This window comes from Schistocerca piceifrons, chromosome 7 (genome assembly GCF_021461385.2).
Source record: "Schistocerca piceifrons isolate TAMUIC-IGC-003096 chromosome 7, iqSchPice1.1, whole genome shotgun sequence".
Classification (NCBI taxonomy): domain Eukaryota; kingdom Metazoa; phylum Arthropoda; class Insecta; order Orthoptera; family Acrididae; genus Schistocerca; species Schistocerca piceifrons.
The window spans coordinates 281,966,399-281,980,810 of record NC_060144.1 but is presented as its reverse complement, the minus strand read 5'-3'; the positions used below and the strand labels follow the sequence as shown (position 1 = coordinate 281,980,810).

At 40.5% G+C, this 14,412-nt stretch overlaps 1 protein-coding gene across 1 annotated transcript in view; it reads right to left on the bottom strand.

Moving 5' to 3' along the window:
- Nucleotides 1-596: 596 nt before the first annotated feature.
- The window catches only part of LOC124805068 (guanylate cyclase soluble subunit beta-1), a 214,547-nt gene continuing 200,731 nt past the window's right edge, over nucleotides 597-14,412 (bottom strand). Inside the window, exon 14 of the mRNA XM_047265492.1 lies at nucleotides 597-1,618. Coding sequence (XP_047121448.1) covers nucleotides 1,489-1,618 — 130 coding nt within the window. The 3' untranslated portion in view covers nucleotides 597-1,488. The remainder of the gene's footprint in view (nucleotides 1,619-14,412) is intronic.

Genomic DNA, 14,412 nt, shown 5'->3' with positions numbered 1-14,412 from the left:
TTTGAGTAGAGAAAACAACATACCTATAAGTTATTGCGCGGTTACAGGTGTAATATACCCGGAAAGGCTTCAATCTACTAAAAAAGAATTTCAATTTTAGGCTGTGACAGCATATGTACAGTTAATGGAAGAGAACACTTTCTAGGAACTTTGTTAAGAGCCTAATGTGTGTGAATGTTTATACAGAGTGAATTGTGTGTTTGTGGATGTCAATTTAATATTCTCTAAAAGTTAGGTAATATTTTTTTGTCAATTCTTGAGTCTGGAGGGTGTCCTCAATGCTTGGCAGTATATACTAACTTTGAGCAATATGAATGTTGATGGATGATTTGCTTAGTTTATTATGGCATAGAACATAAAGCTCATCCTGAAATAAGTAGATTAATGTTGTTATTTGCGGGTGTGGAAGTGGATATATATATTCGGTTGTTAGCTGACTTCGACTGGAAGCTGTTTTTAAATTATATTATTATATATTAGATTACAAATGGCGTTTCTGAACACGTCTGTTTAGTAAAAGTATTTTTCACTCTAAAAGAATACAGTCAAGAAACTTCATACTAATCAATATTTATTCACGTTACATTAAGTCAAAATTATGTAAATAATCCTTGACAAGACTAGTGTACAAATTATTTCTTATATACCGGGAACATAATTTTGTCAACAACGAACACATATTGAACAACAGTACATCAGCAGTAAGATTTACTTTTCTATTGGATTATAAGTTTCTGATAACATTACTCTCAGAATGTCATTGGTCCTTATTCAAATGTAGAGAAATACTGCAACTGTGAGACGTTTTTGAGATGGAAAGCGACTCTCTGTTATTGTGCGAGATTATAAATTACATTCAGCTTAGGGTAACTATTTAGATAGCAGTACTTAGTCGATGACAGGTCTAGTTTGCACCTATTGTTGTATCGGTTGTAGTCTCTTATACAGCAGCATGATGCAGGTATTGGTAGGAAAAATGCAGACTCTCCTGCTGCATATTACGCAATCAACAGGCGTTAAATCTTTACATTTAAAACAATCTTCTCACGACGACATATGTGTGCCATACTGCTTTACTCATTTTGAATTGGTGCTTGAGACTGGCAACAGTGATTACACAACGAGCGTTTCCTTGTACATTTTGAAATTAGCAAGCCTTGGAATTTATTTAAATTTAAGCTACAACGTTTTAACGTTATTTAATAAGTTTTCCTGTCCGGAAAATCAACACTAAGTCTTGCGATTGTACTTTCCCACCTTTACAAGGTCAATGTAGACGACGAGAAGTCAGCGATACATATTTTTAGTGCATCGGAACCACAACCTTTGTTTTAGAAATGTGATATAATCTGCAAAATAAGTAATTATAGCAAATAAACCAAAATCATGAGTGTAAACAAGGTAGTTCGAGGTGAGGAACAACTTGTTTCACGCCAGCCTTGGAGTTTCTAAAGGTGGTAACAAGTCTTAAACCAGCGAATTACACTACTAAACAATGACTTCCTTGCTGCGTGAGAGGAACCAGACTTTCATGGGTTCCGACTTGCCCTTCATTGTAACAGGACCTCGATACTCCAAGTGGAACTGTGGATCGGCGTTGCAGCCCTCGCTGAGGTACCTGTCGAGAGACAAGAGACATTAAGAACATTGACATCACTAGGGAAATCATTTTATGCATTTCGCATAAAGAAAAGTAACACTGTATCGCAGTATACTGTATTGAAATACATATTCAGAAATGACTGCCTATTGGACGTATCAAAGCAAAGACGGAAATTGTCACACAGTAATTAACCCAGAAACTCACTTCCTTGGCTCAATAAGATGGTGTGTGTGTCTGAAAGAGAAGCCATTCGAGCAATTCTCAGCAGTTGTAGATGATGTTTTCAGGTCGAAAACACGTAAATCGATAAGGAATAAGAGTTAATGAGAACAAACCTAAACCACCTTCGTTGTTCCCATTCTTATTATTATTTGTATATAGTGCAGATCAGTTTTAGCTGTGATTTTATATACATAATACAGCAAGTTTAACCATTTGGTGCACACGTCCACAGCAGTGGGCAGCTGTTAATGTCACTTCTTTGGCGTTTTCAATGAGTCCCGAGGCTGAGAATGCACGCAGCGCACTCCAGTGGACACTCCCTACTAGCTTTTGTAGCCTCAGGAGTGATCGAAAACGCTAACGAAGCGACATTAACAGTTATTCACTGCACTGGAAGTGTGCACCACTGGGTTAATGGCAGGCCCCGTAAGTCAATTAATGAAATAATATGTCACGACGATATCGAAAAGATTATGGGAGACTGAGCCAGTGAACTGTCGATATTCAAGGATACCAACGCTGCGTCTCGTGCAACGCCTTCCCCGGTGTCCCTCTAGAAATTAGATTAGATCAGATTAGATTAGTACTTGTTCCATAGATCATGGATACGACACTTCGTAATGATGTGGAACGTGTCAGGTTAATAAAAGGTGTCTGTACAAGATATTACATGAGACAAAATAATACATGACACTCAATAATAATTTTTTTTTTGGACGTTGGGAAATTACCCACTTACTATATCCAAAAATTCATCTAATGAGTAGAAGGAGTTGTCATTAGGAAATTCTTTCAATTTCCTTTTAAATGCTATATGGCTATCTGTCAGACTTTTGATGCTATTAGGTAAGTGACCAAAGACTTTGGTGGCAGCATAATTTACCCCCTTCTGAGCCAAAGTTAGATTTAACACTGAGTAGTGAAGATCAGCCTTTCTCCTAGTGTTTTAGCCATGTACACTGCTATTACTTTTGAATTCGTTCGGATTGTTAATAACAAATTTCATAAGTGAATGTATATATTGTGAGGCTACAGTGAAGATTTCTAGCTCTTTAAATAAGTGTCTGCAGGATGATCTTGGATGAGCTCCAGCAATAATTCTGATTACACGCTTTTGTGCAATGAACACTCTTTTACTCGATGATGGGTTACCCCAGAATATGACGTCATACGAAAGCAGAGAATGAAAATAGGCGTGGTAAGCTAATTTACTCAGATGTATATCGCCGAAATTTGCAATGACCCTAATAGCATAAGTAGCTGAACTCAAACGTTTCAGCAGATCCTCAGTGTGTTTTTTCCAGTTCAACCCCTCATCAATGCATACACCTAGAAATTTTGAATATTCTACCTTAGCTGCCGATTTCCGATCGAAGTCTGTATTTATTAATGGGGTCATTACATTTATTGTATGGAACTGTATATACTGTGTTTCGTCAAAAGTTTAATGAGAGCCCATTTGCAGAGAACCACTTAATGATTTTGTGAAAAACGTCGTTTACAATTTCACCAGTTATTTCTTGTCTGTCGGGTGTGATAGCTATACTTGTATCATCAGCATAAAGTACCAGCTTTGCATCTTCGTGAATATAGAATGGCAAGTCATTAATATATATTAAGAGCAGCAGAGGACCCAAGACCGAACCTTGTGGCACCCCGTTCTTGATTGTTCCCAAGTTTGAGAAATCACCAGTTTTTTGCTTATTATGTGAACTGTTTATTTCAATTTTCTGCACTCTTCCAGTTAGGTATGATTTAAACCATTTGAGCACTGTCCCATTCATACCACAGTACTTGAGCTTATGTAGAGGTACAGGGTGATTCAAAAAGAATACCACAACTTTAAAAATGTGTATTTAATGAAAGAAACGTAATATAACCTTCTGTTATACATCATCACAAAGAGTATTTAAAAAGGTTTTTTTTCACTCAAACACAAGTTCAGAGATGTTCAATGTGGCCCCCTCCAGACACTCGAGCAATATCAACCCGATACTCCAACTCGTTCCACACTCTCTGTAGCATATCAGGCGTAACAGATTGGATAGCTGCTGTTATTTCTCGTTTCAAATCATCAACGGTGGCTGGGAGAGGTGGCCGAAACACCATATCCTTAACATACCCCCATAAGAAAAAATCGCAGGGGGTAAGATCAGGGCTTCTTGGAGGCCGGTGATGAAGTGCTCTGTCACGGGCTGCCTGGCGGCCGATCCATCGCCTCGGGTAGTTGACGTTCAGGTAGTTACGGACAGATAAGTGCCAATGTGGTGGCGCTCCATCCTGCTGAAATATGAATTGTTGTGCTTCTTGTTCGAGCTGAGGGAACAGCCAATTCTCTAACATCTCCAGATACTGTAGTCCAGTTACAGTAGCACCTTCGAAGAAAAAGGGACCAAAAACTTTATTGGCTGAAATGGCACAGAAAACGTTCACCTTAGGCGAGTCACGTTTATACTAAGTTGTTTCCCGCGGATTATCAGTGCCCCATATACAGACATTGTGACGGTTGACTTTCCCGTTAGTGTGGAAAGTTGCTTCATCACTAAACACAATCTTTGAAACGAAAGATTCATCTGTTTCCATTTGAGCAAGGATAAAATCACAGAAATCGATTCTTTTAATCTTATCAGCTGCAGACAGTGCTTGAACCAATTTCAGACGATAAGGTTTCATAACTAACCTTTTTCGTAGGACTCTCCATACAGTTGATTGTGGAATTTGCAGCTCTCTGCTAGCTCTGCGAGTCGATTTTCCTGGGCTGCGAACAAATGCTTGCTGGATGCGTGCTACATTTTCATCACTCGTTCTCGGCCGTCCAGAACTTTTCCCTTTGCACAAACACCCATTCTCTGTAAACTGTTTATACCAACGTTTAATACACCACCTATCAGGAGGTTTAACGCCATACTTCGTTCGAAATGTACGCTGAACAACTGTCGTCGATTCACTTCTGCCGTACTCAATAACATAAAAAGCTTTCTGTTGAGCGGTCGCCATCTTAGCATCAACTGACGCTGACGCCTAGTCAACAGCGCCTCAAGCGAACAAATGTACAACTAAATGAAACTTTATAGCTCCCTTAATTCGCCGACAGATAGTGCTTAGCTGTGCCTTTTGTCGTTGCAGAGTATTAAATTCCTAAAGTTGTGGTATTCTTTTTGAATCACCCTGTATTTCATGATTTACACAATCAAAAGCCTTTGATAGATCACAAAAAATCGCAATGGGTGACTTCCGGTTACTCAGAGCATTTAATATTTCATTAGTGAAAGTATATATAGCATTTTCCATTGAAAACCTCTTCTGGAAACCAAACTGACATTTTGTTAAAACTTTATTTTTACAAAGGTGTGAAGCTACTCTACAATACATTACTTTTACAGGAATTTTGGATAAGGCAGTCAGAAGAGAGATTGGGCGGTAGTTGTTGACATCAGACGTATCCCCTTTTTATGCAGTGGTTTAACGATGGCATACTTCAGTCTATCTGGGAAAATATCCTGCTTCAGAGAGCTATTACATATGTGGCTAAGAGTCCCACTTATTTTTTGGGAACAAGCTTTTATTATCCTGCTGGAAATGCCATCAATCCCTTGTGAGCTTTTATTCTTGAGAGAGTTTATTATCTTCCTGATTTCAAATGGAGAAGTGAGTGGAATTTCAATTGTATCAAATGGTGTGGGTAAGGCCTCTTCCATTAACTGCCTTGCTTCTTCTAGTGAACATTTAGATCCTATTTTCTCTGCAACATTTAAAAAATGATTATTCAAAATGTTTTCACCTTCCGGCTTGTTGTTTATCAAGTTTCCATTCGCTTTGATGGTGATACTGTCATCCTGTACTCTTGATTGTTCTGTCTCCCTTGTAATAATATTCAAAATTGTTTTCATTTTGTTATCAGAGGTATTAATCTCAGACATGATGCACATGCTTCTGGACTTTTTAATAACCTTTCTTAATGTAGCACTGTAGTTTTTATAATATTTGGCTGTGTCTGGGTCATTACTCTTTCTTGTTGTTAGATACAGTTCCCTTTTGTGTTTACAAGATATTTTTATTCCTTTAGCAAGCCAAGGTTTTTGCATAGTGTCTTATAATTACATTTAACTACTTTCTTGGGGAAACAGTTTTCAAATTCTCTTACAAGTGTATCATGAAATAAGTTATATTTTAAATTAGCATCGGGTTCCTTATACACCTCATCCCAGTCTAACTGCTGAAGATTTTCTCTGAAATTTCTAATTGTTGAGTCATTAACTGAACGCACAATTTTGAAGGGTAGTTTTGAATTACTGAATGGAGCTATGTCATATACTGCAACTAGCTGAGCATCATGATCAGAAATCCCATTCTCAACAGGACAAGAATTTATGTTTTTAAACCTATCTTGGTCTATAAAAGTGTTATCTATCAATGTGCTGCTGTCCTTTACTACCCGAGTAGGAAAATTAATGACAGATGTCAAACTGAAAGAACCGAGCAAGACTTCCAGGTCATTCTTCCTATTACACTCTTTCAGTGAATCAACATTGAAGTCCCCACAAATAATAATTTGCTTTCCCCTATCTGACAGATAGCACAACAAGGCATCCAGGTTTTCCAAGAATAAATGAAAATTTCCTGAAGGGGACCTATATACTGTTACAATTATAAAAGAGCCTTCCTTCAGTTTAAGTTTACAGGCACATGCTTCTATATGTTGCTCTTGGCAAAACTATTTTGTATCTAAGCTTTCCACACAGTGATAACTTTTGACATATGTGACAACTCCTCCTCCCACCTTATTCTCTCTACTCATATGTGCAGCTAGTTTATAACCACTGATATTTACCTTTTCCATATCAGACACAATGTGCTGCTCAGACAGGTATAGTATATCTATTGCATTATCAGATTCAATGTCATCTAAATATATCAGCAGGACCGAGCGATGCGGCCTTGTAACGCTGTACGCGGGCGGACTGGCTCATCGTTTTGTTACTTCCAGCGAGTGCAGGAGCTAGTGAGTCTTGAGGGTCAGTGGGGAAGGTGGTCGCATGTGGAGTTAATGACGCGGGGTTGCGACAATGCTACCTTGGACAGAAGCTCGGTGGTAGTTCGAGTTATGTGCATTGGTTAAATTGAGTATTGACATGAAATTGTTCTGCTTGCTGGCCCAGCTAATTATTGGTGAAGATTACGAAGTGTGTATGTGCTGATGAATGTGCTTGGTGTCTTACCTAATGGCCAACTGGCACAACAAGCAGGGCTCGTATAATTTGGTAATTTGATTGGATTTTGCCGTATTGCTTGTGGATTGTCATCATGGCAAAAGACTGGACAACGCAAACGAATAATCGGTAAGCTTAAATTTTAGTTTGGTATGCTAACTTTTTTTTTGCTGAGTGTTGCTAACTGGTGCAGTGTTTTTAAGGCATAATGCAGGTTCAGTCACCTTTATAGTTGCTAAATGTTTTTTTAAAAAATTGTGTTTAAAGCAATATATCGTTTTTAGCTCTTTTCTTAATTACGCTGAGTGATCTGCTTTTCTTAGAGACAGATTTTGATTGATGTCTCCCAGAGTCAATTTTAAATCTTTTTGTGGGAAAGCTGTTTTAATCTTGTAATACCTGATATCATTTTTGACCTATTATTGGTAAAAGTTTATTATTTAAGTCATAGCTAAGAGCCGAATTGTTTTTCAGTTGTGCACCTGATTTAAGATCCGTTTCAGTTACGTTACTCGGGTTTCAGATCACATTACCCCAGAAATTGTTTCTCCTCCTTTTGGATTGTAAAGGATATAGTTGCTTATTTCACAGCTCTGTATGCTTTAGCAAAGAAAAAAGTTTGAAAACCAGACCTGGTGGGTGTTTTTGAAACTACAAAGTAGTAATCTACAAAGGGATTTTATTTAATGTTGAAACTGTACATGTCTTGAAATGTTGTTGTTTCTGTTGGTGGCCTTTGTTGTTATTGCTCAAATTTATAACTGGGCCGTTTTTATTATGGACATTTGACAAAATAAAATTATGAAAAAATTGTTCGTTTTAATTTCTTTGTATGTGCCTTTGGTGCCGTTCACTTTTGAAATGAGTGTACTATCTAGTGGTAATTTTGAGATAGCTCGCCAGTAACGATGAATCATGGAAATAGTCGAAGAAGTATGGTATTTAGAGTATTTGAAAATATTAAATGGATGCACAGCAAAAGAAATAAACATAAGACTAAACTACCAGGCCCACAATGTCTGTAGATGGTTTATTTATAGGCATTGATGAGTAAGTTTACGAGTATCAAAACACATGACGTATAGGGCAGTATCTTTTAATTGCATTGACGTAGATGTTCAACAGTTTCAAGGTACCGCAGACTTTTACATGTGACATAAATGTCAACTGGATACCTCTAACCGTTCTTGGGATAAAGGGGTCTTAACAGACCGACAGGCAGACGGAAGGGCAACTAATAGCTAAACAATATTTTTTATGTGAAATAACTACAAATTAACAACTTTCGGACTTTTTCCTTTACTTTCACTGTGAAACTTTACTTGTTGTCGAATTTCATGGTTCTAGATCAACGAGAAATATCCTATGTGTTTTAATGATGGAGTTTGCGAGTATCCAAATATATGACGTAAATGGCCCTATATTTTTATTGCATCGAATTAGTAGCTTAACATTTTCGCATTAAAAAGGGGCTGTGCACTTTACAGTGTAACGAATATTTCAAGTTGACACCTATACCCGTTCATAAGAAAAAGTGGTCATAACAATCAGAGAGACATAGACGTACAGACGGACAACGAAGCGGTCCAATTAGGGCTCCGTTTTTACGACCGAGATTTTTTTTTTTTTTTTTTGGTCATCAGTCTACTGACTGGTTTGATGCGGCCCGCCACGAATTCCTTTCCTGTGCTAACCTAGTAGCACTTGCAACCTACGTCCTCAATTATTTGCTTGACGTATTCCAATCTCTGTCTTCCTCTACAGTTTTTGCCCTCTACAGCTGCCTCTAGTACCATGGAAGTCATTCCCTCATGTCTTAGCAGATGTCCTATCATTCTGTCCCTTCTCCTTATCAGTGTTTTCCACATATTCCTTTCCTCTCCGATTCTGCATAGAACCTCCTCATTCCTTACCTTATCAGTCCACCTAATTTTCAACATTCGTCTATAGCACCACATCTCAAATGCTACGACCGAGGTACGGAACCCCAAAATTGGGATCGGGTGTTCTGCTAACGTAAACAGGCTTTTCCGACCTACTGAGCGTACATTATCGGTTTTTACTTTTGGACTCTCAAAGAGAAGCGGTGAGATGTAGAACAACTTGCAGACACAGAAGCTGAAACTAATGCGTTAGGTGACAGACAAGAGTGGAGGCGCAACTCTGTCCTCAATGGAAATGAAAAGGAATTTGGCGGAACATGAAGTCAAGCGTATGGGAGGAACTGGATCCTTGAAGTAGTTAGCTGTAGTGCAAGAGGAACGAAAAATTCGTTCCAACGATTTAATGGAAGCTGTTAGGTGATACCGGAGAATACGCATGCGTTATAGGAAAGGATATAGCTGAAGACTGCAATGTATAGAACATTGAGGCCTTTACTGATCAGCGCATGCCAAATAACGCGACGGTTATGTTGACCGCGATGCTGTTCCTCTCAAAATCATTACCGCTTTTAAAACGACAGATTTTTATCTGGATGCCTTGAAATTTAAGGACAAGTCGTTCAGAGTAAACTTTATTCGGTAATTCTTGATGCACCAGTCATAGCTGAGTTAAAACATGTCATGACACGATAATGATAATGCATGCTGTTCGTGTGGCAGCCCCGCGCGGAAACTTCAAAAACCGCGGATTCAGCTACAGACCCTCAGCAACGTATCTCATTGTGTTCGGTTAGGGGACTGGCCACACTCTGTAGTAAAAAGGAACAGAGCGAAGTTCTCTTCGATGGAATTTGAGAGAGGACATGCGAAATCCGCAGAGAACTGATGAAAAAAAGACGAAGAAGCAGATAGACAGAAACAAAAAGGGAATGGTAGATCTTTGACTAGTGATCGAGAATAAAAATGACCGGAACTCGCAGCCCAGGATTCGTCGTGTAAAGTGTCACCATCGTTTTGCCAACGACCTTGTCAAAGATAAGGGACGACAGAACACAGTATCAGGGCAGCCTGTTGCCGTTGAGGTATGAAACCGATCCTAAAAGGCGGAAAGATAAAAACAATGATCAACGACATGAAGTAGCATAAGGCATGCAACCCCTGCTGTAGAGGTAGGTGCTGGTTTCGAAACCCATCCCCTCTTAAATTTTGACTAGTAATCAGCATTGGTGGCCGAAGACTTTAGACATAAGAAGTCACCCTCATTTTGCTAACGGCCTTGTCAAAGATGGTGAAGGAGCGGACAGAGGTTGAGGGCACTCTCTTTCCCTTGGTGTAGAAAACTGCCCCTAAAAGGCAGAAGAATCAGTAGTGATCAACGGCATGAGGATGCAGAAGGCAATGGAAATCACTGCATTAACGACACATAACGTGTATCCACTGGACATGTGGCCTCTAAGTGAAAAAGTTTCACGAGGATTTCTCCACTGGCAAAAGATTCCAAAATAGTCCCCCATCCGTATCTGCAGGACGAGACTGCCAACGGGAAGGTGACCATGGGACAAAGATTGAATAACCAACAAAAGGGTAACGTTGTACGAATCGGACCGTGGAATGTCAGAAGCTTGAACGTGTAGGGAAGCTAGAAACTCTGAAAAGGGAAATGTAAAGGCTCGGTCTAGATATAGTAGGGGTCATCGAAGTGAAATGGAAAGAAGACAAGGTTTTCTGGTCAGATGAATACAGGGTAATACCAACAGCAGCAGGAAATGGTGTAACAGGAGTAGGATTTGTTATGGGTTGGGAGGTAGGGTACAGAGTGTGTTCTGTGAACAGTTCAGTGATAGGATTGTTCTTATTAGAATCGATAGCAAACCAGCACCGTCAACGATAGTTCTGGTAAACATGCCGACGTCGCAAGCTGAAGATGAAAAGGTAGAGGAAGTATATGATGATATTGAAAGGGTAATACAGAACGTAATGGGAGATCAAAATCAGATAGTCACGGGGGACTGGAATGCAGTTGTAACGGAATCAGTAGAAGAAAAGGTTACAGGAGAATATGGCCTTGGGACACGGAATGATAGAGGAGAAAGACTGAGTTCTGTAATAAATCACAAGAAGAGGAGAGATGGAGGCCGGGTGACACGAGAAGATTTCAGTTAGATTACATCATTGTCAGACAGATTCCCAAATCAGATACTGGATTGTAAGGCGTACCCAGGACCAGATATAGACTCAGAGGACAATGTAGAAGTGATGAAAAGTAGGCTGAAGTTTAAGAGATTAGCCAGGAAGAATCAATACACAAAGAAGTGGTATAAAGAGGTACTGAGAAATGACATAATACGCTTGAAGGTCTCTAAGACCATAGATACAGCAGTAATGGATAGCTCAGTGCGCAGCACCGTTGAAGAGGAATGGACGTCTCTGAAAAGGGTAATAACAGAAGTTGGAAAGAAGAACATAGGTATAAAGAAGGTAACTGCGAAGAAATCATGGGTAACTGAAGGAATACTTCAGTTGGTTGATGATGGAAGGAAGTACAAAAATGTTCAGGGAAATTTAGGAATACTGCAATACGAGGGTTGGAACTTAAATAGTGGCAACTATTTAATCACAACCGATAAAAAAGTGTTACATGTTTGCACCTGTTACTGTCCTTCAAAGTAGTCACCAGCGTTGTGTAGAACCCGTTGTCAGCGTTGTGGAAGGCATAGTATACCGTTAGCAGAGCCTATTCTGTTGATGGTGCGAATGGAGCGGTCTACTGCCTGTCGAGCCTCTGGAACATTTCTGAAGCGGATGTCACGAAGTGGTTCCTTCATCTTCGGAATCAAATCAAAGTCACAAGGACTTAAGTCCGGGGAGAATGGTGGATGGTACAGACTTCCCAGTCCCATCGACCGAACCGAGCAGCCACAGCTGCCGCATTGCACAGCCCCCGCATTGTCGTGCAAAATGATGAGTTGTGCAGAAAGTGTCACAGCTTCTTTAGCAAACCTGGTCCAGATGATGCTTCAAAAACGAACAGTAATACTGTGCACTGACGGTTGTCGTGGAGGAACATAATGCGTTAGGATTATACACGGGAATTACCATAACTTTAATCATAATGGGGCTCTGACGCACTTCCGACTTTTGGGGCGATTCATAATGACGCCATTCGTTGGATTGACGTTTCAGTTTTGGCTAGTACGATGTGGTCGACGTCCCATCCAGTGTTACGATACGGCGTAAGAAAACCTCTCTTTCGCGCTCGTAGCGCCCAAGTGCGTCTAATCAGCGTCGTATCGCATCCATTTCTGCATTTCCGTCAAGTCATGCGGAACCCATTGTGATGCAATTTTTCGCATGCTCAGGCGTTCCTTCAGGATGCGAAGCACAGTCGTATGCGCTAATCCGGTTTCGAGGTCGAGCTCACGAATCGTACGGCGTCGATCACTGTCCACTAATGCGGCAACAGCATGCACTTCTTCTCCAGAGACGCTAGGACGACCTGCCCTGTGCATGTCTGCCACAGTTTGCCAACCTTCGTTGAAGGCTTTTACCCAACGTGCCACCGTTCTGTACGGCAAGGCCGATTCCGCGGACGCCTCTTGAAGACCTTGATGACACTGTCGTGCTGTACAACCTCTGGCACATTCAATCTTGATCCAACTCCGTTGTTCCTCTTTCGAAAACATAGTGACATCGTTACGTTAGACCGCTCGCTCACACGTGACTGTGCTTCCCTCGATTTTGCGCGCGCCGGTGACGTCGGACCGGCGAGTCCATTTGCTCGGAGGTAAGGTAGGCATGTCAACAACGTGTGCTATTAGCGACAACAGTAGATTCCATTGCATAGTTTCTCCACAGCAGTGTTGCCACTATGTAAGATAAAACCTACGTACAAGTCACTGAGGAATGAAATAAATAGAAAGTGCAAGGAAGCTTAGACGAAATGGGTGCATGAAAAGCGTGAAGAAATCGAAAAGAAATGATTGTCGGTAGGACTGACTCAGCAAATAGGAAAATCAAAACAACTTTTGGTGAAATTAAAAACAAGGATGGTAAAATTAAAAGTGCAACGGAAATTCCGCTGGTAAATGCAGAGGAGAGAGCGGATGGGTGGAAAGAGTACACTGAAGGCATCTATGAGGTGGAAAATTTGTATGATGCGATATTAAGGCGAAATAGAAGTCAATTTGGAAGAGATAGGGTATCCAGTAATAGTATCATAATTTGTTAGAGCTTGGGAGGACTTAAGATCAAGTAAGGCAGAAGGGATCGATAACTTTCCATCAGAATTTCTGAAATCATTGGGGAGAAGCGGAAACAAAACGACTATTCAAATTGGTGTGTGTAATGTATGAGTTTGGAGACATACCATGTGACTTTCGGAAAAATATCATCCACACAGTTGCGAAGACTGCAAGAGTTGACTAGTGCGAGAATGACCGCACAATCAGCTTAACAGCTCATGCGTCCAAGTTTCTGACAAGATGAATATACAGAAGAATGGAAAGGAAAATTTAGGATGTGTCAGATGACGATCAGTTTGACGTTAGGAGAGAAAACACCAGAGAGGGAATTCTGACATTTCAGCTGACAATTGATCAAGACTAAAGAAAGATCATGACACATTAACCGAATTTGTCGAACTGGAGGAAGCGTTCGACAATGTATAATTATGTAAGATGTTCGAAATTCTGAGAAAGATAGGAGTTAGCTATAGGGCGAGACGGACGATATACAATATGTGTAAGAGCTAAGAGGGAATATTAAGAGTGGATGACCAAGAACGAAGTTCTCGGATTAACAAGGGTGTAAGACAGGGATGTAGTCTCTCGCCTCTAGCGTTCAACCTGTACATCGATGAATCAATGATGGAAATAAAAGAAAGATTCAGGAGTGGAATTAAAATTCAAGGTGAAAGGATATAAATGATCTGATTCGCTGGTGAAATTGCTATCCTGAATGCAAGTGTAGAAGAAGAATTACATTATCTGCTGAATGGAATGATCTGTCTAATAAGTACATGTTATGTCCTAGCCAGTAATGCCAACCGAGCCCGCTGCCAAAAGGTTGGCAGCATCAAAGTCCGGACGCCGTCCGCATAAGCAGCGCCAGCGAGACAGCAAATCGCCGCAAGTCTGCGCGCGCCACCGCTGGCTTCTGGGCTTCTTAAGCGCTGGAGTCCCGAGCGCTAGGACAGTTCTGTATTCGCCGCTCAGTTGTGTACTCGCCACCGAATTGTGTACTTGCTAGTCAGTTGTGTGTTCATCGCAGCAGAGTTGTTGTTTGTCGTCAGCCGACGCTGACCTAGCCGCTCCGACTTGAACTGGACAGATTTCTGTAGACACAGAGTTCACTACTGTGTTTCTGTATCTTCATTAATAAAAGATAAGTACCGACTTTTAGTTAATCTGAGTGTTTGGGCTTTCATCTTTCTGTTCACTGTTCCAGCGGACCGGTCGGCCCGCTATTAAAAGTGTGGCGGTGACTTCGTAAGCCA